This window comes from Cydia amplana, chromosome 22 (assembly GCF_948474715.1).
Source record: "Cydia amplana chromosome 22, ilCydAmpl1.1, whole genome shotgun sequence".
NCBI lineage: Eukaryota > Metazoa > Arthropoda > Insecta > Lepidoptera > Tortricidae > Cydia > Cydia amplana.
The window spans coordinates 10,428,087-10,455,267 of NC_086090.1; the positions used below are offsets into that span (position 1 = coordinate 10,428,087).

General features: G+C 36.1%; 2 protein-coding genes across 2 annotated transcripts in view; one reads left to right on the forward strand and one right to left on the reverse strand.

Moving 5' to 3' along the window:
- LOC134658326 (calsyntenin-1) overlaps positions 1–27,181 on the forward strand; it is a 295,963-nt gene that overhangs the window by 111,097 nt on the left and 157,685 nt on the right. The gene's annotated exons all lie outside the window — the stretch shown is intronic.
- Positions 2,148–3,846, reverse strand: LOC134658432 (ctenidin-1-like). Its single transcript, XM_063514115.1, has 3 exons — positions 3,725–3,846; positions 2,973–3,224; positions 2,148–2,427 (listed from the first exon to the last, which is right to left on the reverse strand). The coding sequence occupies exons 1-3, from the start codon at positions 3,779–3,781 to the stop codon at positions 2,278–2,280; spliced, it is 459 nt and encodes a 152-aa protein (XP_063370185.1). The 5' UTR covers positions 3,782–3,846; the 3' UTR covers positions 2,148–2,277.

A 27,181-nucleotide genomic window follows, 5' to 3' on the forward strand; every position in this document is an offset into this window, starting at 1 on the left:
TTAATTAAGCATAATGTAACGTGATCATTACATGGTAAGTCACTATTACACAATTTCACAATTAAGTTGCAAGCACTACAGATGGGAGCGGTTACCGTAGCATATGGATTACCGTAACCGCCTACCATCACACTGTCAGGCGGGCCGTACGCAACTACGCGTATTTGCCTCCGAAGAGTTTTAAAATAAATCAGCCATTCAAAGCCGGTCAAGAGTCGCATGACATCATTGTGCCCATACTTGGGAGTTGAAGGTTGATGATTCACATGCATTGTTCGGTTCAAACTTGTCGGTGACAATTTAGTTAGATATGGGTTCTTGAGTAAGTAAATTTCGCAAAAATAGGGATGATGGCACAGGCACATATTGAATTTTATAATACAAGTACGGATGATGGTCGTTCTTGTCTACGTGACAGCATGAAAATGAAAATGAATGAAAATGAAATGAAAATGTTTAGTCAAGATGACAATCGTTCATCGACAAATGCCGATCGAAAAGAAAAAAATGTATCGATATGACAGATGCAATGAAAAGTCACGTGATCATTTCCATAAATAATTTTACTTTAGATTGGCGTTTTCTATCAACGATTGTCACACGTGACTTCTACATATATAATTTTGTGAGAAAGGTTTCGAACGCCAATTACAAATGTTAGACAGACTCGTTTATGAATTGTATATTGCTTTAATCGTTACTAAGTTCGTGTTAATTATTCGTTGAATTTTGTTTATGATCACAATTATGCGTATAACACATGTATGACCTTTTCCCTACATAATTGTGACATAATTCTAATAAAACTTCTCCTTTCTTCCAGGTACTTATCCGATAAGGACCAGTAAGTTTGGAGAGTCCTCCAGCCCACTCGCAAACAAATTGAACTTTTTTAATTTAACGAAAGGAGTTCGCCTTGAAACATTCGGAACTCGTAACGAAGTTGTTGTCGAAATGTTCACGTATTGTTTATGTTTAGGCTTTATTTTCTACAAGTTTTTTTTTGTAAAATAGAAATATAAATTAAGTAAAAATTTTAAGTCAAGTAAAACTAACCTTTCAACCCACTTATGGCTAGTTTGAAAACGAAAACGAATCATAAGCGAATAAAATACTGCTTCTAAAAGAACCACCTGTGTTAAAGAGCTTGTTGAGCTGCTTTATAAATGTAAATTTATAATTACATTCATTTTTTTATAATAAACTGATCGGCGATTGGCACACCTGATGGAAAGTGAGGACAGAGCCTAAGATGGAGCTCACCGCTTCAGTAATAGCCTATTCACTCTTGCTTTAAAGAGGCCGAGGTTATATTTCTCAGGGAATACAGATGACGGGAGCGCATTCCATTCTCTAGCCGTCCTTACCAAAAAAGACGAGGCAAATCGTTTTGTGCGGACAAATGGAATATTGACAGCAAACGGGTGCATTTACTCCCCGCGCCTGGACGTCCGATGATGGAAAGGGGAAGGTGGGATCGTCATGCAGTTCTTGTGCGCACTCCCCAGAATGTATCCAATAGAACACCGATAAACATTACTTTAGGTATGTATACATAATTTCCTATCGAGTCAACGCAAGTCGCCATTTTATTGTATGTTCCTTACTATCTTTCATTCAATATGCAGTGTTGATTTATCTCTAGAAAAGTGTTTTTTTTCCTTTTATTTCAGTTGTGGATTCTCCTTCGAATATTATCTACTATAACGAATAATAATCCTCTTTAGGATAAGCAGCTAATCTCTTGTAAACTAGTTAATAGTAACTCAAATAATTCAATAGTTTAATTGACTGTACCGTATTTCAAAGCGGTATTTTGTTACTAGCTGAATTATATTTTAACGTTCCATGAATAACGAAGTTAACATTTGTCTCAGTATAATAACATTAAAGTTATACCCACTTTATTTATAATTAACTTAGGTAAATAATAGTACGCCTTCATTTGTTCTTAGAATAAATACATGTTTGTTAGTTCAGGAATTCAGTGAAATCGCTAAATGTATAAATAATATTTTATTGATTCGTTCCCTAACGTTTTTACAATTAAAGTGAATTTCCAACCGAAATATTTCACAATTAAATTTGGACCCTATAGAAAAGTTATCTATAAAAAAATTCAAACTTTATGGCTTTTGGTTCATTTTGGTTCTCCAATATTGATAGCATTTATTTCTTTAAGTAAGTCAAGTCGATCAAATATCTTCAAATCTTCTTAAACGAAATCATTGAAATCTGGAAGAAAATCTTCATTGGAAATTCAGCCATCATCATCATCTACTTTCCGACTAGCGAATTGCCGAAGCCGCTTCCCCCGAAGCCGGATGCCCCTTGTCCAAAGCTGTTAAAGCCACCGCCGCCCTGCTGGGCTCCGAAGCCGGAGGAACCACCTGAGGCTCCACCAGATGACTGCTGGGCTGATGTTACCTGGAAACAACAAGTTTTATTTTAAAAAAACCCTTTTTTGGATTCTATTCCGTGCGTTCCTGACCAAGGGATTGCATCCTGATGCGCCTATTTGATCTTTTTCCTTTTTTAAGACTATTGTATTTGACGACCGGTCTGGCCTAGTGGGTAGTGACCCTGCCTGTGAAGCCGCGGTCCTGGGTTCGAATCCCAGTAAGGGCATTTACTTGTGTGATGAGCACAGATATTTGTTCCTGAGTCATGGTTGTTTTCCATGTATTTAAGTATTTGTATATTATATATATCGTTGTCTGAGTACCCACAACACAAGCTTTCTTGAGCTTACCGTGGGGCTTAGTCAATTTGTGTAATAATGTCCTATAATATTTATTTATTTATTTATTTATTGTACTGGAAAGTTCTAAATTAAAATATAAAACAATAGATTCTGGAAGCCGGGAGCTTATAATGAACTTTTGAAGAGATTTATAGATGTGTACCAGACGCTTTGAGTTTCGCGGTCCGAGGTACCCAATATAAATCAAATAATCGTAAAATGTTTTTACCTGATGGAAGCTGCTCTGTTGTCCACCTTGCTGGAATCCTTGCTGTCTACCTCCCATCGAAGAACCACCTCCGTACCCAGAGCTGCCGCCACCAAACTGCTGACCACCGCCGTACTGGCCGCCGCCGACACCACCCATGCCCAGCCCGCCGCCTATGGGCATACCCATGCCCATGCCCATGCCGCCGCCGTAGGCCGGGATAGGGCCATAGGGCACGGCTGAGACGGCCACTGCGCAGGCTACGGTGAGCAGCTGAAATAAACAACGAAAATGGAGAATAGAACGATATCTTTTATAGTCAGTAGAAAATTACTAGCCACAACATTTTGACGAGAAATTAATAGTATACCATATTACACTACATTTCTGTTAAAGCTATTTAAATAATTAATTTCATTGTCACAATCAAAGTATTACAATTGGTCCCAGGAGAGACCCCTGAGGTACAGCAGCTTTAAAGAGTCGGTTTAGGAGCTTACGAAATAAAACGTATGATCTAAAATGTTGTATTTTGTTTTGATGGCAAGAAAAACAATATACCTATTAATACACTTAAACAGTTCATTTAATAAAGTTCCTTAAACAAACTAATCAATAGCCTAAGCATATACTAAAAGGTGTATAGATACATGATATTTAAGATTTAAGCAGAAAGTATGTAAAACTTTAAAAAAAAACGTCAAATTTCACTCAAGGGAAGATCTGGAAGTAATTTCTTGGGTCAGTTAAATATACTCGTAAGTGTAACTTACCAGGAACTTCATGGTTCTCCTTCGACAATACACAACGTAATGATGACCAGAACGCATCCGCCTATTCTTTTATAACTATCCCCGGCATTATCTAATGACTCTACGTATTTAACAGTATTAATACCTCTAATTGTTTCTCAGATTTGCCTGCTAATAACACGTTTCTCTTCATTGCTACTTAATTACTACAATACACTTTTGGTATTGTCTAATAGGCTTTAAATGTATTGTTATCTTAACATCATTGCTGGGTTTTTTGTTTATGTTGGGGATTCCAGTAAACCCTATTATTGATTTTGGTATCAAACAAAAAGGTTTCCACTAATCATTATGGAAAGGCGGATCAAGGGATTAACACATTTTTGCCTGTAAAATGGTATTTTTAAATGTATCTTCTATTGGAAATACACGTGATTTTAAAACTGTATTAGTCGATTAGCAGTATTTATCAGTGTGTTGTTTTTCGTATTTTTGTGCGTAAATGTTGTTATCGTTTTGTGTTGTGTTCTGTGAAATGAAGTGATTACTGTTCACATTTTAGTCACTTATAGAAAAGTGCGTTTGCTTTTGTGTATACCTCTGCTAATCCGATAATATTATATGTTAAGAAATTATTGTGTACCTATAGGTATTTATTTTATAAGGACGAGAAAATCTATAACAGTCCATTTCTCTTATTTATGTAATTTTTAAAGGTTAAGACACCTGAAACCCAAACTTTTATGAAATTATGACATTCAAATGACACTTGCACAGTCTGGGCTATCAAAATCGCAGCCAACTTAGCTTGGTCTAACTCTATCTTCTCCGGTTGGTTTGATTCTCTAAGCTTAAAATGCCACCTGAATCCAGTTCGTATTAAATACATACCTATTGTATTTGTCTAAGTATTGACATACCTGTTACTTCTCTAGACTAAATTACCAAAAAACTATTTGCGATTTCACGGTCAAGAACTCCGTGGTAATTTTCGGACGAATTTGTTTACGGTTGTAGTAGCTGGTTTCGCATGTGGTTACCTCATGCCTGTTGTTTACTTTATTATGGTGTTTGTTCGGAACTCCGCTTGTACAGTCGCCATCAGATATATCGGAGCGGCCAAGGTGCTCACAAATATCTGAACACGCCTCTATGTATTGTTTATTGTTTTTTTAAATCTTGTTGAGACACAGTAAACGGATGGAGTGCGAAATATTTAAGTTTATAATTGGGATTATAAATGACACGTGTTGAATTTTATAACAATACTTATTTGGAAATTATAAAAAAATACAAGACCTCAAAGTTTCAGAATAAACGAAAATACCATTCAATTCCTTACATTTGAATAAGAAATAAATTCTTATAGCAACATCATACATTTAGCTGCGCAAACGATGCGTAAAAGTGACTGGAATGGTATCAGTTTAGATATTTATTAAATGCAGTTTTGATGCAAATGACTCATTCGTAGTAATAATACCTATATCAATTATTCGTAGGTTACCGATTTATTAAATGAATAGAATAGAATAGAAAGTTCTTTATTGTTTATAATTTTTGTTACATACAAATATGAAAGGGGTGTGTCCTTAATGTATCTTAAAGATCTATACCTTTATTTTATGTCGTGTAGCCAATTCGCAGCTCACAGGAAAGTGTTATAACCTATACGTTAGTAATGTAATTTCACTTTTTATTTTATTAATTTTAAGTTACTTTATTTTATTTTAAAATGCGTTCCCTCGAGGGTAGACTCCTTTTACTCACGTATTTATGTCTACCTATCTTTTTTACTGACATAATCTATTTCGCCGATTCTGTTGCTGTAAATGGTTTCCTCTAACCGTAGGGCTATTTATGCAACAATATAAATGTAAATAAAGTTTAATTAAAGCGCCGAGTGCAGCACCCTATAAATGCAATTACAACTACAACAAGAATGCAAGGAGTTCGCTATTAATTTTCAAACAAAACAGAAATCTCAAGTTAATTTTAGCTGTATTATTCATTTCGTGTACCTACTCTGAAGTGATTTCAGCTTGCTAATGAATTAACACTGCAGTTAGTTGACTAATTACGGACTTCTTTTCTTGTAGCGTCAAAGATCAATAAGGTTGCACCAAGGTTTTCTGGAAGACATTGCTTTTTAGCAATGAGATGGCCCTACTTAAATAAACTTTATTTAATTACACAACTTTGGGAACATATCAAATTATTTTATTACATATAAGAATAAGAATAAGAAACCATTTATTGCAACACAAAAAGCATACAGGTTACAAAACATAAGGATTGAAAAAATAAGAATAATTGTGCGGCAAAAGGAACGGGCTCAGCATACGCTGCGTCAGTCATTTCATATCCGGCCTTCACCACTGAAGTGCTTCGTCACCTTTTCTTTAATATATGACATCTGTTTCAGTTTATAATTTATTTAATTAAATAGGTACCGTAAAGTAAAGAATTTATTTTAGGCCGGATTTAAACTTGTTAGTTGTGTTTGTTACAAGTGATGTTTTGGGTTTAGTTATGTTTTGTGTTTATTATATCAGACTGCTTTTTTGTTATACTTATACATACCTATTTTTGATAAGTCATTACCAGAGTCAAATAACCCGGTGCCGATGTAACTTTATTTGACGTTCATAACCGCATTGTAATTATGCCTACTTTAATAAACTATCTTTTATCTTTATCTTTAAATGCAATTGCACACAACTGTTATTTAAACCGATTTTCCCGTGACACGGCAGCATAACGAAGTGTCCACCTTGTTAGGGCAAAGTAGATTCCCTCTGATAAACAAGCTGCAAGACTGTCTCGGGACTCTCGGAATTCGATTAGTGAAGTTCTTCCGATACTCAAATTGAACTCAATTGTGTTTCAAAACAAAAATAAAGAAAAAAAATGCTAAAAATTGAGTTTTGGTACGGTCGGGATGAAAGGGTTTGGGTGATTTGTCCCATACAATCATAAATGTATGCAAGCACCTGTTTAGGTTTAGTGAGTTGATATAGACGGCCGAGCATACGCGATTGAAACAAGTTTCTCACATCAACCTAGCATTAAAGTTTATTAAGCCTGTATTTTTATGTTTAACTAGCTGTTGCCCGCGACTTCGTACGCGTGGATTTGTATATTCATATTCATATTCATATTTTATTGATAACGTTAATTACATGTTAGGAGTAAGTACATAAAATAAAATTACATTTCACTAAATGTAAACATACTTAACAACAAATAAAAGCAGAACAGAAATACATATGTCGTGTCGATCATAATAATTATAAACTTAAAACTAAAATAATTCCATGTTTCGTTAAATAATTTTAAATAGTTACATTAAGGCTTTCTAATAATCCATATTAAAATATCTAAATTAAAAATAACATTTTACAGTGAAAGTAATGTCCCATCATGGTCCCATCGAAACAGTGATTTAGACTTTCACATTGTGTGTATGGATCAATGACACCCTGTCGAAGAATTCGTCGATCGTGTAGCAGGCCATCTTTTTTAAATCTTTCTAGTAAATGTGACATCACTAAGGACATCTCTGATTTCAGCAAGTAACGTGTTGAACAGTCTGACGCCTAAAACACCAAGGGATTTCTTAGCTTTAGCGGTAGTATGGACCGGTACCAGAATGAGACTTCCACCGCGCGTGCTTCTACCCGACTGCTGCTCACGGGTTTTATAAGAGCTTAGATTGCTTCTTACGTACTTACACGTACTTATTGTTACGTACTTATTGGTGGGTGGTTATAAATTCTACATTAGCTTAGAACATTATGCAGCAAAAGATAGCAGTAGGGACGGTTAATCATTTGTTAATTATTATACAACGCATGAGATTTGTCTTTCACAACCTGGCTACGAAGTCCCTAACTGAATAAAATTGTTCTCGATATAATCTCTCTCTCAACCTATTTACGAAGTTTGAAGTTCCTAGCTTTAAATAAAATTTGAACCCTCTACCAACTCTCAACCCCTGTTTAAACTTTTAGGGGATGAATTTTTAAAAACGCTGAAATTACTTTTCTTGTATTGTAATAATATGCCTTTATACAACGATTCAAGTCCCGCACTCAAGTAAATATTTGGGTTCCATACAAATTTTCGACCCCCTTCACCACCTTGGGGGATGGGTTATCAAAGACTCTGAAATTAGTTTTCTTTTCTCTTAATAAAATATTTTTTTACGAAACTTCAAGTTCCTAGCTTTAAATAAAATTATAACCTATACAATCTTTCAACCCCTTTTTAACCCTGTTATGGGATGAATTTTTAAAAACGCTGAAATTAGTTTTCTTGTGTTCTAATAATATGGCTTTATACAAAGATTTAAGTCCCGCACTCTCAAAAATATTTGATCTCCATACAAATTTTCAACCCCTTTTTCACCTCCTCGGGGGATGAATTTTTAAAAACGCTGAATAGGTTTTTTTTGTTTTTTTAATAAAATAACTTTTTACGAAGTTTCAAGTTCCTAGCTTAAATAAAATTTGAACCCTATACAAACTTTCAACCCCTTTTGGACCCTTATAGGGGATGAATTTTTAAAAACGCTGAAATTACTTTTCTCGTATTCTAATAATATGTCATTATACAAAGATTCAAGTCCCGTACTTACAAAAAATGTTGACCTCCATACAAATTTTCAACCCCTTTTTCACCACCTTAAATGTTGAATTTTGAAAAACGCTGATAATAGTTTTCTTCTCTTTTAATGAAATAACTTTTTACGAAGTTACAAATTCGTAGCTTAAAATAAAGTTTAAACCCTATACAATCTTTTAACCCCTTGTTAACCATTTTAAGGGATGAATCTTTGAAAACGCTGAAATTACTTTTCTTGAGATCTAATAATATGGCTTTATACAAAGATTCAAGTCCCGCACTCTAAAAAATATTTGATCTTCGTACAAACTTTCAACCCCTTTTTCACCACCTCGGGGGATGAATTTTTAAAAACACTGAAATTAGTTTTTTGTTTTTTAATTTAATACCTTTTTGCGAAGTTTCAAGGTCCTAGCTTAAAATAAAATTTGCACCCTAAGACATAGTTTCATCCCCTTTTTTACCCCCTTAGGGGTTGAATTTCCTAAAACGTCGCAATTCCTTTTTTTTGTAATCGGCTATTATGCCTATCTAAAAAGTTTCAAAGCATTTGTAATGGATTCAAACTTTCAACCCCTTTTTAACCCTGTTAGGGGATGAATTATTAAAAACACTGAAATTACTTTTCCTATCTTATAATAATATACCCATATACAAAGTTTCAAGTCCCACACTCACAAAAATATTTGATCTCCATACAAACTTTCAACCCCTTTTTCACCACCTTGGGGGATGAATTTTCGAAAACGCTGAAATTTTTTTTTTTTTATAAAATACATTTTTACAAAGTTTCAAATTCCTAGCTTAAAATAAATCTTGAACCCCATACAACCTTTCATCCCCTTTTTAACCCTTTTAAGGAATGAATTTTTAAAAACGCTGAAATTACTTTTCTTGAGTTCTAATAATATGGCTTTATACAAAGACTCAAGTCCCGCACTCTCAATAATATTTGATCTCCGTACAAACTCTCAACCCCTTTTTCACCACCTCGGGGGATGAATTTTTAAAAACGCTGAAATTAGTTTTCTTGTTTTTTAATTTAATACCTTTTTGCAAAGTTTCAAGGTCCTTGCTTAAAATAAAATTTGCACCCCAAGACAAAGTTTCATCCCCTTTTTTACCCCCTTAGGGGTTGAATTTCCTAAAAAGTCGCAATTACTTTATTTTATAATCGGCTATTATGCCTTTCTAAGAAGTTTCAAAGCATTTGCAATGAATTCAAACTTTCAACCCCTTTTTAACCCTGTTAGGGGATGAAGTTTCAAAAACGCTGAAATTACTTTTCCTGTCTTATAATAATATACCCATATGCAAAGTTTCAAGTCCCACACTCACAAAAATATTTGATCTCCATACAAACATTCAACCCCTATTTCACCACCTTGGGGGATGAATTTTCGAAAACGCTGAAATTAGTTTTCTTATTTTTTTTATATAATATATTTTCACAAAGTTTCAAATTCCTAGCTTAAAATAAATCTTGAACCCCATACAACCTTTCATCCCCTTTTTAACCCTTTTAAGAGGTGAATTTTTAAAAACGCTGAAATTACTTTTCTTGAGTTCTAATAATATGGCTTTATACAAAGACTCAAGTCCCGCACTCTCAATAATATTTGATCTCCGTACAAACTTTCAACCCCTTTTTCACCACCTCGGGGGATGAATTTTTAAAAACGCTGAAATTAGTTTTCTTGTTTTTTAATTTAATACCTTTTTGCAAAGTTTCAAGGTCCTAGCTTAAAATAAAATTTGCACCCCAAGACAAAGTTTCATCCCCTTTTTTAACCCCTTAGGGGTTGAATTTCCTAAAACGTCGCAATTGCTTTGTTTTGTAATCGGCTATTATGCCTTTCTAAGAAGTTTCAACGCATTTGTAATGGATTCAAATTTTCAACCCCTTTTTAACCCTGTTAGGGGATGAATTTTCAAAAACGCTGAAATTACTTTTCCTGTCTTATAATAATATACCCATATACAAAGTTTCAAGTCCCACACTCACAAAAATATTTGATCTCCATACAAATTTTCAACCCCTTTTTCACCACCTTGGGGGATGAATTTTCGAAAACGCTGAAATTAGTTTTCTTGTTTTTTAATATAATACATTTTCACAAAGTTTCAAATTCCTAGCTTAAACTAAAACTTGAACCCCATACAACATTTCATCCCCTTTTTAACCCCCTTAGGGGTTGAATTTTTCAAAATCGCTTCTTATCTCTTGTACACTTTACAAATGCAACCTAGTGTGCAAATTTCAACTTTCTAGCTTTTGTAGTTTCGGCTCTGCGTTGATGAATCAGTCAGTCAGTCAGTCAGTCAGTCAGTCAGTCAGGACACTTGCATTTATATATATAGATTATTAAACTGCTGTTTAAAAGACGCCCTGTAACAAAGTGTCCACAGTCCACAGCTCGTTTAAGAAAAGTGGATTTTCTCTGATAAACAAGGTGCAAGTTAGAGACAGGAATTCTTGGGATTCGATTACGGAGGGGCATCCGATAGTGCAGGCAGCTTAATGTAACTAGGGTTTAAAAAGCGAGAGGAAAATTTTATCTAGACTTTTTCAATAAAAACTATAACTAATAACTAACTAAGGTTGACTGGTAGAGAATGCTTTTGGCATTATTTCTTCCTTTTGTACGATAAATTTATCTTTTGTGCAATGTGCAATAAAGATTAAATCACTACATAGTATACAAAAATTAACTTCCCGCTGTCGGTCTATCTGTATGTATGCTTAGATCTTTAAAACTATTAGGCAACGGATTTTGATGCGGTTTTTTATAATAGATAGAATAATTCAAGAGGAAGGTTTATGTATAATTTGTTAACCCGTGCGAAGCCGGGTTGGATCGCTAGTAAATAAATAAATAATAAATATATAAACTAAACTATAATAATAAACTGAAAACTTAAATAGACGTAGACAAAGTTGCTAGCAGAGGCAAGCAAATATGCGAGAATAGTCTTCCTAATTTTTCTGTCCTATGTCACGTCGCGTTTTCCAAGACAATGCTTAATTAATGTTGTATGTATTTTAATTTACTCAAACATATTTAGCGAGTGAACGTCATGTACGTCATGGATAAAAGTCGGTTTGCTGGTCAGCGTGCGGTGTTTGGCATTCGCTTTGCGGTTATGTTAATTACTTATTTGATTGGTTGTAATAATGAATGAATCTACCTCTCGCATAGTTTGAGGGTTAGCATCTCGTTTAGGTTAAAATTGAGTTTGAAGTATAACCTGAATACATAATACAAGTTGTTTGGTCATGAGATTTGCTGGAGAAATAACCAGATTTTGCGACTTAAGTTTAGTAAAAAAAAAGTATAAAAGGTGAACAAGGTGGTTTAATAAAAAAACGGTTGTGGCACGAAGCCAGCTATTTTATACCTAACAAAGATATAAAATAGCTGGCTGAATGTAGTTTTAGAAAATCTTTGTGTACTTACCTGCATATTTTTGCGTCATAATTAAATATATTTGCTTACATTTTGATTGCTTTATAGTCTTTATACTAATGATTTTTAATATACATACTTATACTTATTCTTTATTCTTATTGCAACCGGGAATACATTAAGATCGAGGATGTGGACTTTGCTGTTACATAATTCAATACAATTCGTACATGTTTTATGAAAAATGTGATCTTCACGAATCAATGTTTATATGTATTGTATCCTTATCTTTATCAATTCAAATTCAAAATGTTTTATTTGCAAATATAGGTAGTACATAGAGTGATGGTAATTTTACAATAAGTGGTGTCGCTATATCTGACCAACAGGCATGCAAAAAACATATGTAGAAATGATTAAAGTTTTAAGGATATATTATTGTATGTTTAAGATTAAAATCAGTCCAAGATATAGGTTGTCTTAAATCTAAATTAAAATAATGTGCAGAAAATATGAATAGAAATCAATATCAAGGAATTAAATGACATGTGAATATACTACAGTTCCCATTAAAATACTAGTTTTATAAGATGTCAAAGTTTAAATTTATATAGTAAATAAGAATACAAAAGTCGCAATGTCAAAGTCAAAATGAGAGAAAATAAAAATTAAATATTCAAATAATCCGAGAGACAATAGTAGCATTTATCTGTTAAGAATGTCATCAATGCACGTTTGAATTCAATGGTATTCTTATACAATACTACACTTACAATAAATAAAAACTATACAAATACTAAATTGATTACATGTAGTGGTTTACAATAAGTACCTTATCTCTAATAAACGATCTCTTCCAGATTTTAATGTACTTACTGCTTAGGGGCTGTTCATAAATTACGTCATCTATTTTTGACGATCCCCCCCTAAAATCAGTCAAAAATCACGCTTCGAATGACCCCATTTCCTCCTACCTCATGTACCATCCATCCATCATCCGATATCCAGACCCCCGCCCCCTAATTTGAAATGACGTAATTTATGAATAGCCCCTTAATTTAAATCCAAACACATAAAAATCTAAATTAAATTTCCCATAAAGTGGACACTAAATGAATTTCCTCAAACTACTGTAATGAAACTACTTCAAGCTGAAAGCCACTTTAATCTGTTGGTAATAAAGTTGATTACAGCTCGACGTGAAAAGTTCCTATAAAACGGGTTTTATACGAAGTTTTTAATTTATTTTAGGGGTAATATTTTTTGCATCCGTGAATTTAAGAGAATAATTGCTTGGGAAAATGTGGAATGAAGGAATATTTTTGAGATTTTACACGTTCGAGACCGTTACGTGAAAATGCTTACTAAATGTGTTGATTTAGTTTTAGAGTAGTTTTGCTCTCACATATTATTGCAGGGAGATCGTCACAGAGCAAGAACTCTCGTAGTTGTATAGGTAAGTACAGACCAGGGATGTTGCGAATATCCGCATCCGCATCCGCAACCGCGGAACTTCCGCAGTATTTTCAACATCCGCATCCGCATAAAATCGATGCGCGGATTTAATGCGGATGCGGATGTGAAACAGGTCGGTACAGGAACGTCTTAGCATCGGCGTAAGTGCTAGACTGCTAGGTCATTTAGTCATTAACCAAAAAAACCTATTAGAAATGAGCAGTCAAGCGTGAGTGGAACTTAATGTACGGAACCCTTGGAACGCGAGTCCGACTCGCACTTGGCCGGTTTTTGAAATAAAAATTACTAAAATGTAATATTTGACGTTTTTTATGGTACTATCTTGACATCCGCATCCGCATCCGCATCCGCGGATGTGAGCCTTTAAAATCCGCATCCGCATCCGCGGATGTCAAAAAATCGGCATCCGCAACATCCCTGGTACAGATGTAAAGCCTGACCAGAAATATATGATCATTGTCAAGAGGGTGCTGTTATTCTCATGACTGTATAGCAGCGGTCGGCAACCTTTTAGCAGCCAAGGGCCACATAGTACGTAACGAAGTTGACGCGGGCCGCACTTTGATAATATTTATGACTAGACTAGACATTGTCGTTTGTCAATATTACATACAAAATAGCCAGGGAGGCTCGCGGGCCGCAAGTGACAGGTTCACCGGCCGCATGCGGCCCGCGGGCCGCGGGTTGCCGACCGCTGCGTGTATAGGGTGACAGTTCAGTATAGTATGACAAAAATTGTTCCAGTGAACCAGTGAAATTCCGCAACATGGCGCGTGATCTTATATTCCTGGTCAGGCTTTAGGGCATACTTGTTTTCCATCGCATTTTCACGGAAACTTACGAACGTGTCTTGCTATTTCGGAAAGTCTCGAAAAAGTACTGAGGGCCTACCGCGAACCACGTTCGACGTGTTGCCTCCCTGTCACACTTACGTACGAATTTACAAGTGCGACAAAGAGGCAACACGTCGAACGTGGTTCACGGTAGGCCCTCTGACATTGACTGAAGTAGCATGACAATACGAACGTTTCCGAGAAAATACGATGGAAAACAATTATGCACTACATCTTTATACGTACGGCGCTCAGATACTCAGAAAAGCGGTTTAGACTCTCGCGCGAGCCACGAGACGAGCCGCGAGCCGAGCCACGAGACGAGAGTGTAAGCGCTGGGCTCGTGGCTCGTCTCGCGGCTCGCAAGCTCGTCGAGCTAATATAATTTAAACACTAACGGCACGGCATAAGGTTTATAACCGAATGACAAGCCGAACGCGAGTGTAAGCGGTGGACTCGCGTCTCGTGGCGCGGCTCGCGGCTCGTCTCGTGGCTCGCGCGAGAGTCTAAATTGGCTAAGAAAGGAAGAGTTTGATTTGAGTTCTCTGTTATATCTGTTACATCTGTTTCTATTTTGTGTTTGTGCTCACGAATAAAATTATTTCTATTCTATTCTATTCTATTTCTCCTCCTCTACCGATCTTCTGTAAGTGTAGTATGTGTACAAACGCAAGTGTTAGAAGCGACGAAAGAGCTTCTAGACAATCTTCCCTTTCAGACGGTCTTCTATACATTTACCTTAGGTACCAATTAATCATCTTTACCTAGGTAATGCTTTCTTAAATTAACGCAATTTTAAGCCGAAAGTTGCATTTCGCAGAGTTTTTATTTCGTATTTTTCTCTGCAGGTGACGTTTACGATGACTTTTTGACAACGGCCTAGTTGGTAGTGAGTGTAGTGACACTGTCTACGAAGCTGGAGGTTCCGGGTTCAAATCCTGGTAGAGCATTTTTTTTTTCAATTTACTCTAGTATAAACTGCTATTATATTGCACAATACTGTATCTATATCTATTATCTACAAACTCTGTTATCACTGCCACCCTAACTGGGGAGGTCTCCTCATATATCAACCGAAGATGCCAACGGTAGATAACTCGCGCATTTACCCTATTACATCAGATAAACCGCACAGATAAGGTTACAAGCGTATTGATCCAGTTGGTAACTTTGTACGGTAATCCATTTCTGTTTGTACAGTCGCCATCAGATATATCGAAGCGGCCAAGGTGTTCACAATATCTGAGCACGCACTCTAACGCCCTGACAATAGAGGCGTGTTCAGATATTTGTGAGCGCCTTAGCCGCTCCAATATATCTGATGGCGACTGCATACTGAGGATCTACCGCGAACACCCAAGTTCGCAAATTGCGGGCATCTGTCTGTCACTCTAATTAGTAATGACAACTTAAGAGGTCGCGGGTTCAAACCCCGGCTCGTATCAATGAGTTTTTCGGAACTTATGTACGAAATATCCTTTAATATTTACCAGTCGCTTTTCGGTGAAGGAAAACATCGCGAGGAAACCGGACTAATTCCAAAAAGGCCTAGTTTACTCTCTGGGTTGGAAGGGCAGGTGGCAGTCGCTTTCGTAAAAATTAGTGCCTACGTCAATTCTTGGTATTAGTTGTCAAGCGGACCCCAGGCTCCCATGAGCCGTGGCAAAATGCCGGGACAACGCGAGGAAGATTATTTTAATGACTTTTTATGCTGACTGTACAGCCGTAAGAGCGTGTCACATATTTTTGCGGCCTTCGAAGACTACAGCGAATTATCCCGGACATTGATCTGTGTAAAGCGAAGTTGGAGCCAGTCGAATCCTCATTAGTTCCCATTAGCGAGTTGGCAACTCATCAATTCGAACTAATTAGCGCAGTTTAGCTGAAGGATCTGAGTTGAGCGATTAGTTTACATATTACACTTGTAGTTTTTGGAGGTTTATTAGTTTGAGAACTAAAACCGACTTGTGAAACTGCCGGAAATAGTAGTCGGCGTTTTGAAAACTTTAACATCATTAATTGAAAGAACGCGAAGTGCGAACCTTCACAAGGCAAGGCAAGAGCTGGATCAGAGTTGACGCAAATCGTGCTCAATGGCGTGCAATAAGAGAGGCCTATGACCAGCAGTGGACGAGATTAGGCTGATGATATTGATGAAGCACGAAGGAAGGTACCGTTGTAGCTTAGGCAAAAATGCTTTCGAAAATACACTGCCTGCAGCAGTACTAGCGGCGCGATAATACTGCTTATTGCATTACAGCGGCAGTAATATAGTAATAGTCTGAATTTGAACGGTACCTTTAGAGTAGACTGACCCTACAATGCTTCATACCCCGGCCTGTTTTCCTTCGAACCATTATTATACATGTCTTGAAATCGATAGACGAATATACCCGAAGGCCGTCCAACGGCGAACTATTACGTGGCAAAAGTTAACTCATTACGGCTTTGCCTGTAACATAACGTTGTAGGCCCGTCAATTTGGCCGGCATGAAGCCTTGAACATGCGACTATATTGCATTCCATAGTAAAATTAGGAGTGCCGCAGGGTTCTATTTTGGTCCGATTTCTGTTGAAATCATTCTTATTTCGAACTTTAGAAGACTAATCAGTTTTGGTAGATGTAAATTAAATTAACAGAACCATAAAAGTATTTTTGTGTACATTAATAACATATTTACAAAACGAAACACGAAAAACATAAGACACGCTCCCGTAGCTCTGCAAATAAGGTCGGCTCATGCTGTCCTAAATAATATCTGTTCATTTATAACCTTTTCTGGTTACACAGGTACAATATTTGAATAATATTTTCGGGTTTGCATGTGCTTTTTGAACTTAATGAGTAATTTAAATACCATTATTAGTAGAAAAAAGTGAAAGTTGAACAGACATAATCCCAGCATTATAATGGATTAATTAATTAATGCTTGTTTATAATCTGTTAAATTAAAGTGCAGCTTAAATATAAGCGATTGTATATTAACGTTATTTATTTACCGGTATGTTATGTACATTGTACGTACAGAGATAATGATAGGGTTTATTTAAGTATAAGCATACTTAAATAAATCCTATCATTATCACTAACAAACCTATGATTTACAGATTTTACGTTGTTGGCCAATTGTAAAACCTACATCCTGAAACAGACATTAGTAGTTTATGTGACTGCTACATAATGAGAGGCATTAAAATACGAGTGTGGGTTTAAGAAACGAACGTTAGTGAGTTTCTTAAAAGGATCACACGAGTGTTTTAATGCCTAATTATGTACAGTTACATACACTATTTTATCTAAACACATACTTAAACCTAACTAAAAGATAAACTGTACGTCAAATGGCGGCGAATGAAAACTTTTTTCACGCATGTCACACATCCGTAGTTTTTTTTATTTCCTAGACAAAAGAATGAAGTCCCTATTCTCATGTCACTCGAGATCAAATATCGTGCGGTTTATATTAAAAAAACATACTAAATTGACGTTTCGTATCGATAACTGTTTTTATATATGGATACTAGAATAGAGACCCACTTGAGTTTTGACTGCTGTTCCAAATTTAAACTCATAACCTTACAAAAATCTATATCGTTACGTATGTACTCGTACATTAAAGTACAAATTTTCCTACTACCACAGATAAGAAAGTTCTCATAGTAAAATTGGTTGTAATAAAGCTTGTCATTTCCTACGGTTTCTGAACGCATTATAGAGCACTAATGACATGTGTGTAGATAAAATATATTACCGTATTAATATAAAGTTAAAAATCACGTTTAATTATCAAAAATGTAAAATTATAAAAAAAAAAAAAACAGAATAAGCAACAACAAAAACATGGCGCTAGTGCAGGGTGGAGGTAGACGGGCTAGGTATGGCTGCACCGTCATTGAGACCGAAGAAATGTTGGATGGGTTTGAATTTGTGCCGTGTCCCACGGATATAAAGTTAAAAAAAGATGAGCCTTCTTAGGTACCTTATCCATCACTAATATTATTATCTTTTCTTCCCTAAAACCATAAATCGTCTCTTCTTCTGCCGAGTAATACAGTTGCTAACTTGCTAGTCTATTTTGGTATTAGATCTCAAAAATTGCTCAATATGGCAACATTGGCAACTTAGCTAAATATGTAGCAGAGTTGATTTGCAATTTTACCAATTTGTTGCCATTGTATACTTGTTTAGTTAAACTGCTTTATGAATAAATAAAATAGACCCAGTATAATCCAACGTAACTTTTCCTTAAAACTGTAATCCTCTCATCCTCGGTCGGGCAAATGCCCTGCAATAAGTTGGTAAAGCCAGGGCTCGGGTCCGCATGCGAGGCGGCGGCCGCTGTGGTTTGCGTTTTCATTTTATTATGTGCGTTGCTGTGTTCATTTACTTAATGATATTGAGTTTCATTTACTAATTAACTAATTCTGTAGCTTTAAGTTATTATTATACTTCATTTATAAAACTAGTCATTTTGAAATTGTATGACTTTTCTAATTTTAATTAATTATTTAAACTTAACTGTGGGATGAGCTGTGGCCTGCGGTATTTCCGGACCGATACGATTATCAAACCTTCAAGAAAAGAGCGTACTCCCATGTTAAAGGCAACGCACTTACAACCCCTCTGGTGTTACAGGTGTCCATGGGCCACGGTAATTGCTTACCATCAGGCAATTCCTCTGCTCATTTGCCTTCTATATTTTATTTTATTCGGGATGCTCACTGCCTAATGTACACCGTTTGATAGACTTATCTGCTAGATGCAAATTACAAGTTTCCACATATACAGGATGGATTTTCTTTTTGGGTCAGTGAGGGCAGCTACCAGATCCCGTGCTGCTACGAGAAAACGGTCTTAGAAGACCTTCCCTCGATTTCAAATTAATGAAGATTGGCTTTTATAGATTTTGGAAAAAACATACAGGGTGCGAGAAAAAGGTCATTTTTGACAAACTTTTTTTTTGATGCCAATCGATCCCATTTCTATTGAGGATCAAAAGCTTGTATGGAACCAAAAAAAAATTTCCGGCTAGAAAAGCCACAAATCGAGGAAAACTTTTCCCATACAATTTGTATGAAAATGAAAACTTTTATTTTTCACATGCTATTTTTGTATGCCAATCGATTCCATTCCTATCCAGTATCAATAGTTTCCTAGGGGTCAACTAACGGTAATGTACTAAAAAGCCACAAATTAATAAAAACTTTCTTCTTACATTTACTATGGAGAAAATGTGAAATTTTATTCACAATTTTCTACCTCGCCCATCAGTCCTACAGCAATGTCTTCATACAGTATTATGGTTCTTAAATGTAATAGGACTGATTGACCAGATAGAAAACTGTGAATTAAATTTCACGTTTTCTCCATAGTAAATGTATGGAAAAAGTTTTCTTTAATTTGTGGCTTTTTAGTACATTACCGTAAGTTGACCCCAAAGAAACTATTGATACTGGATAGGAATGGAATCGATTGGCATACAAAAATAGCATAAGAAAAATAAAAGTTTTCATTTTCATACAAATTGTATGGGAAAAGTTTTCCTCGATTTGTGGCTTTTCTAGCCGGAAATTTTTTTTTGGTTCCATACAAGCTGTTGATCCTCAATAGAAATGGGATCGATTGGCATAAAAAAAAAGTTAGTCAAAAATGACCTTTTTCTCGCACCCTGTATGTTTTTTCCAAAATCTGTAAAAGCCAATCTTCATTAATTTGAAATCGAGGGAAGGTCTTCTAAGACAGTTTTCTCGTAGCAGCACGGGATCTGGTAGCTGCCCTCACTGACCCAAAAAGAAAATCCACCCTGTATAATGCTAAATAACAAAAATATAAAGGTGTCGGAATAGCAAAATATTACGCAATATTAATATAATAAAAAAGACAAAACCCCGATTGTATTTCACTAAACTTTTATATAGGTATTTTAGGTCCTAAAGCTAGTGAGTACAGCGTTTGACGCCTGATGGTTTTGTAACGAGTCAGTTATCAGCGTAGTTTAGATTGCGATAAGGGGTCAGTGAACCCGCGCGAGCCGGTGAGATATGTCGGTCATGTGTTCTTAGAGGAAGATGCCTGATATGAAGATAATTCAAATTTCCTACTTTTCGCACTTGTATAGTAATGTATAGCATGTTCTCTTTTGAATCTTTAGTTTGAGCGTACAACTGTATACCAGTCTTCAGCTAGCGATTGTAATATAAACCACAGGTTGCTTCTATTTTACAAAACAAGAAAAACAAAACGCGTTCCATTCTGAATCCAATCCTTATGTCTCAAGGTTCAATTCGCATCACCAGATTTTTCTACATACCACATTCTGGTTCTGGGGCTCTTATTCGTTCTATTCGCTGATGAAGCAATTTCGACCGTATTCATGGTGATGTTAGGTGCTTTTCAGGTCGGCGGTGTAGGGTGACAATTTGTAAGATTAATGTTTGTAGTGACGCGGAATCAGTGCGGTTGTCCCTGTTTTATTCGAGAATAGTGATGGGATGGGACAAGGGAATATTCCTTTTGGGAATTTTCTCAAATAAGGGAATTTTGTCTAGGGTAGGTAATGATGCGGATAGGAGACATAAATACGAATTTGGTTTTGGTTTTAAATACCTCTGGGTATATATTGCTAAATTTGACAACCCTAGAGATTCAAAAGAGAACATGCTAATGGGTTAGAGATCCATCTCTAACCCATAGCATGTTGTCCACAACCTGATTCGTCACTTCGTTTTTTAGGCAATGAGAATTATGTATAATTAATTTAATGTAATCAAGGAGCATTCAACGAAATTTACTTTTTCTGTGACAAAAGATCAAAAATATGCTCATAAATAGTCATAGAATGTTAGAGAAATTCTAATAATAACAAAATAAAAAGAACATTAAAGCTCTCGAAAGGGGCTCTACGTGTTGGATCTATATCCCCACGCAAGCCTATCAAAAGACCGGGATATATAGGCCCGTGAAGTCCTAAAAAAACGGAATAAAATGCGTTGGACGAGAAAGCCCGTGAAATTCTTCTATACGTAATATTACTTATTCTGTTCGTAGTACGTACTTGTATTGTGTGGCCCAGCGGTTCTCAACTCAATCTTTTTTTTGACGGAACCCTTTTGGAAAGCGAAATACTTGATGGAACCCTACAATACGGTGGCGGCATAGTAAAATTTGTCGAGGCGACTAAAGCATAGTGTTCTAAATTCTTGCGGAACCCCTGCAGGGGTGTCGCGGAACCCTAGGGTTCCGCGGAACACACTTAGAGTATGGCTGGTGTGGCCCATCACTATAACCTACTGCGTGTAAAGGGGTATCGATTGCCCCCCACCCCCTCATATTATCCGCGTTCCCGAAGATTGCCACCTGTATTCTCTCATATGCTTCTATTGTATCGGCAAATATAAATACGGATGAAATTGTGCCCTATTATGGTTTATACCGGGAAATTCCATAGTCAACAAAGTTACTTTATAGGTTATGCTTTCTTAAACATTTTTGTTGTTTTCTCATGTTGACTTTTGGAATTGATTTTAAATTGTTGATTTAGAAAGATAAATATTTAGCGTTTATTTGTATTTGATTCGTAATGTTGTATAGTTAGTATTTCTTTCTTTTTCCAAATTAGCCGTACTCATTGGAACATCTATGTCTATAGGTAGAGCACTTATTTTTCACTCTTTTGTGTCCCAATTTATAGTTATTCATTATTTTTATAAAGACGGCAGAAGTTATAACAAATTGCCTTATTCTCCATTAAATTCTCTACAACAGTTGTCTTTGAAATATGTTGCCAGGGCATGTAATAGTTTCCAAATTAGCCTAACTAAAATAGGGTCCATGTCTAAAACTAAATAATTTATCTAAACCTTCCAACGAAAAACTAAACTGTACAAAACTATTCGCACATAAGAGCGTATTCATGTTGGCGTCACTTTGCTCAATTTAAGTTGGGTCGTTGCTTTCAGCATCAGTGCGAAAATGACGTATATTACTAATATAGGGATTTAAAAATATTGAAGATCTGACTAAAAAAAAAGTACTGATTTTTTAGAATAAAACAGGCTCTCAAAGTTTGTGGACATCGTTCCAAACAGCCCGCGACCGGAGTCCCAAAAAACCCATGCCTCGGTCGCGGTACCGGAATTTTTCTATTAAAACGAATACCGGTTACCGGTCAGGGATTGTATAGAAACAAAGCTTACGCCGTTTCGGTTTTCAGAGCACCTACCCGTGACAAGGGTCCACTTTTATGAAATTAACCCTCGTGGGTACGCATACCTTCTGATTTTCGGTTGCGGCTGAAACATTGGGATAGAAAGATACTTTTGAGAGATTTTACCTATGTCCGGATACCGTTAGTATTCGAAAACCTTTTATAGCTGGTCAAGCAAATCTTGTTAGTAAAAAAGGCGCGAAATTCAAATATTCTATGGGACGATATCCATTCGCGCCTACATTTTTCAAATTTGCCGCCTTTTTATATAGACAAGAGCTGCTTGACCAGCTATAGTTAAGTATTTTTACGTCTATAGGTATACTTTGGATATTATATATATTTATATATTGTAAAATTTTGTTCACATGCTTATTTATACAGAGTATTGTGATTGTGACAATTTTGTGAATTTTCGTTTTCTCAGTTCTGATGCCGAAAAAACAAACATTTTAATACTCATTTTGGAGATCAAGGGTCACGGGCTAAGAGGATAAAAACTCATTTTGTGAAGTGCTGGTTTTATGATAGGTAGGTACCTATAGGAACTCTTGAGACCCGACTCGCATGCAAAGCCGTGGGCGTGGGTAATAAGCTAATATTTTATTTTTAAACCAACTTCTTTGTCTGTGTATATGATAAGAATCGTGACCCAATTTTCGTCATCCCTTTGTATTAATTCTGCTCTATACATACAGCAGAACTTAGGTTTGATCCCACGATTTTGACCACCACTATGAAAGCTTAAATATTATCAACTAAAACTTAAAAATTAGACAGACCCTCTGCGACCCCATTTCAGCGCTCCATTGTTACCTGTCGGCATAGTCTGTCAACTCAAAAGTTATGATTTGTTTGTACACTTCGTCCACAATTTACAAGCCCTCCGATGGCCGCAATGAAATTATGATTTAGCGTCCTCTGGGACTGTTGGAAGGCGGTTTAAAACGGACTGTTTTTGGACAAATTCGTGAAGTTTAAGGAAATATTAATTGGATGAAAATTATCTTGCTTTTGCTGTTTAGAGTTCTAAAAATATCTGTAACGGTACAGCGCGAAAAACAAGGGAAGGCTAGGCTTAAAACAACATTTATTGTACCTATTACCTAATAAAGTTTTTGACTGTATTCTTCGATAAAAAAAACCCAAACTATCTTACCATTATCGTCCCTTCCACCATTGGTTTATACGGCCACATCTCAAAATTTATGATCATTGGAGATTCATCTTCATCATCATCATTGGCCACGACATCTATAGCAGATGATTGTCGCAGCGTCACATAAAATCAGGTGTTGCGGGGAGGTTGATAGCGGCGTCTTGAATGGAGATTCAATCTTATTTAAAAATAATAAAGTTGAGTTCCCAATAATCATAAATTTTGAGATGTGGCAGGCGTATAGCTTCGTATGTGGCAGGCGTATAGATCCGTAGCAGGCGTTATAGCTTTTGCTAAAACGCATATCGTTGCAAAAAGTGAAAGCTCCAGATATTCTTAGGTTAATTCTATTAGTCGGCCGTCCCTTGGGACCTCATTACGGCATATTTATTATTCTAAAGCACAATCGAGCCCTAATCGCTTATTAACATGCTCGGGATTCCCGAGTATAGCGAAAAATTTAAGGACGATGTTATTCTTGATGGCTGTTTTTGCGAAACGCCGTCGAAATTTAACAAAGGGATTATAGCGTTACGTAAATGGGATCGAGGGTTTCAAAATTGCAATAAAATTAAGTATTTAAATGTAGAAAAAAATGCGTTGTTTAATATGGCATTAACCTTTTGAAAACACTTTTTTTTTGTTTATACATACATACTACATTAGGACTTTAGAACGCCCCATAACGCGCTATGGCAAAGGACCTCATGAGAATTTTAATATTATTCTTCAAATATTTCAGCCTTCTAGCCTAGCCGGTGACCTTGCCTACGAAGCAGGAGATCCCGGGTTCGAATCCTTCGAAGCATTTATTTGTGTGTTTATCACAAATATTTGTTTCCGAGTTACGGATGTTTTCTATGTATACAGTGATATTGTTGTCTGTCCATACCTACTCTGAGGGCTGAATATGTAGGTCATAATGGAGACAACCCCGAAATAGCAAAAACGCTGTAGTTACATCAAATTGCATAAAAATATTTTCTAATAATGACAATATCTAGAAAGGAATATGGGGACTACGTTTGTTATGAAGAAGCGGTCACGTTACGTCATGAAATGACGTCGTTCCAATTCCTCTTAACAAGATCCTATAAAAATTCAAGTTACGTTCTAAACAAAGCCGTTTTCGTAGAGATTTTTAAATTAAAAGTATCGGCAGTAGGCGGGCAGTTTTGTAGCTTCTCAGCCGTGAAATTGCTCAGCGCCATGTCAGGGCGGCGGGTAACGATTACAGAAAAGTTTAAGTTGCTAGTAGTTTTACTTTAATTTGGAAACTCACGAAAGCAATCAATAAGTTTGAAAAAAATATCCGAACACGCGCTCTAACGCCTTGACAATGGAGGCGTGTCCAGATATTTGTGAGCGCCTTGGTCGGTCCGATATATCTGATGGCGACTGTACAAACCGTAGGGTCAGGTCAACATTTCCATACATTATTCAAGTTTCAATTTAGGTTTTCTATAAATGGTTGGCTAGGTCCCCAAGAATCCATTAGTGCACTTTTCTCTCGTATCTGCACCAAATTGATTTTTTCTTCATACTCTCCCACCAAATAGAATACCTTATTTGTCCCCAAAAAGATCTATCACCATTTATTTCGTGTTAAAATTCAGCCCGACATCTGTCTAGTATAATGAGGGGCTGTTGGGGGCCGAGCGGGCGAGGCCGGGGGACGAGGCGACACGGCTAGTGCTTTAAGCGAATAAATAATTCAGCGCCGAAAATACGGGTCTTGCGGCTTGTGTGACTTTTTCACTTGAATAACGTGGTTTAAAGCTCCGTTTGAAACGTCTTTTCTTAAAAAAAACAACGTGTTATCTTAGCCCTTTCCCGATGCTTCTTAAATCAGTCCCATGTTCGCTTATTTTAAGATTATTGTAATATATTTTTACCCAGGTATTATTGGCTGTTGTAGTTGTTACAAATGTTGCTATAGGTATAGTTTTCATGTCACACCTGAAGACCTATTGTTTATTTTATTATCAAGCACAGTCATTACATTTAACACATTCACAATAAAGTCCAAATACAATTTAAACTTAAGCTAATAACAAAACCTAAAACGAGACCTTAAATATAAAAGACTTCCCCCAAACCACCCCCCTCCGTCATGGTCGCAAGGACGCTAGCAGCGTTACCCTCTGCACCGCGAGAATTAGCCTCTGTCACACTGTTTTCATGTCATGTCACACTGTTTTCGTGTCATGTCACACTGTTTCCATGTTATGTCACACTGTTTTCATGACATTTCCCACTGTTTTCATGTCACTGTAAGATGTTGCATTGACTTGTAAAGGAGCCCTTGAGGCCTACTTGCAGAATAATTTTTAGAATTTTGCATTTAGTTTTTAATGAAGTGATCTGATTTTTAAGAAATGATCTGCCACTCTTTCAACCCCAGTTTTTAAAATAATAATTATGTTTTTATTTTCAGGTAAGAGCACATATCACCAAGTATACAACTATACACACAGTAAACAAGATCTGCTACGTCAAATGGTAATTCAACATTTTAAAAATAGTTTGTTTTCTTTTTGCTCTCATCAGAAATGTCGCAAAGATGTAATGCCTTCGCCTGGAATGTTCGAAAATTGTCTAATTTTAATTAAATTAGATCCAACTCTCCCCTCGGTCCAATTCTCCCGGATCTTCTCAACTTAGACGAGAGCGAGACTGACTGGCACGGTGAACAGAACTAAGTGAAGACATCAGGGCGCTCGGACATTACTCGCCCGTGTCGCTAAGTGGACTTAGAACTTTGGTGGATTACGGGCTATTTACGGAGGTTCTACTAAAACTAGCTAAACAGCTAAGTAGTGCTTTTGGTCTATGTGTTACCTACACGTGTCTGTATTCAACATTTAGTACTCTTAGTTTAGTACGTTGTCTCTTTTATATTCCGTAAATCCACCCAACTATAATCCAAAAGGTAGGTACATTTTTATTGTTATCACTATTTATTTATTTATTTCAAAACAAGTTAAACAGCATAACATTAAGAATACCAAACCACTGCTAACTTAAAATACAGAAGAATTAAAAGAAAAATAAACAATATACAATTATGTAGGTACCTATACAGGGTGGATTTTCTTTTTGGGTCAGTGAGAGCAGCTATCAAATCCCGTGCTGCTACGAGAAAACGGTCTAAGAAGACCTTCTCTCGATTTAAACGCTTTTACAAAATTCGCTTTTACAGATTTTGGAAAAAACATACAGGGTGCGAGAAAAAGGTCATTTTTGACTAACTTTTTTTTATGCCAATCGATCCCATTTCTATTGAGGATCAACAGCTTGTATGGAACCAAAAAAATATTTCCGGCTAGAAAGGCCACAAATCAAGGAAAACTTTTCCCATACAATTTGTATGAAAATTAAAACTTTTATTTTTCACATGCTATTTTTGTATGCCAATAGATTTCATTCCCATCCAGTATCAATAGTTTCTTTGGGGTCAACTTACGGTAATGTACTAAAAAGCCACAAATTAAAGAAAACTTTTTCCATACATTTACATGGATAAAACGTGAAATTTAATTCACATTTTTCTATCTGGCCAATCAGTTCTATTACATTTAAGGACCATTCTGTATATTGCTGTAAAAGCCAATCTTCATCATTAATTTAAAATCGAGGGAAGGTCTTCTTAGACCGTTTTCTCGTAGCAGCACGGGATCTGGTACCTGCCCTCACTGACCCAAAAAGAAAATCCACCCTGTATAGATTTATTTACCTTATTGCAATGGATTAAAATGAAAAAATGTATA

Excerpts from the sequence above, each read along its gene's own strand:
- LOC134658432 (XM_063514115.1), bottom strand. The coding sequence starts at position 3,781 with ATGCGTTCTGGTCATCATTACGTTGTGTATTGTCGAAGGAGAACCATG. Across the intron at positions 3,225-3,724 it reads GGAGAACCATGAAGTTCCTG|CTGCTCACCGTAGCCTGCGC; the intron begins GTAAGTTACACT and ends TGTTTATTTCAG. Across the intron at positions 2,428-2,972 it reads AACAGAGCAGCTTCCATCAG|GTAACATCAGCCCAGCAGTC; the intron begins GTAAAAACATTT and ends TGTTGTTTCCAG.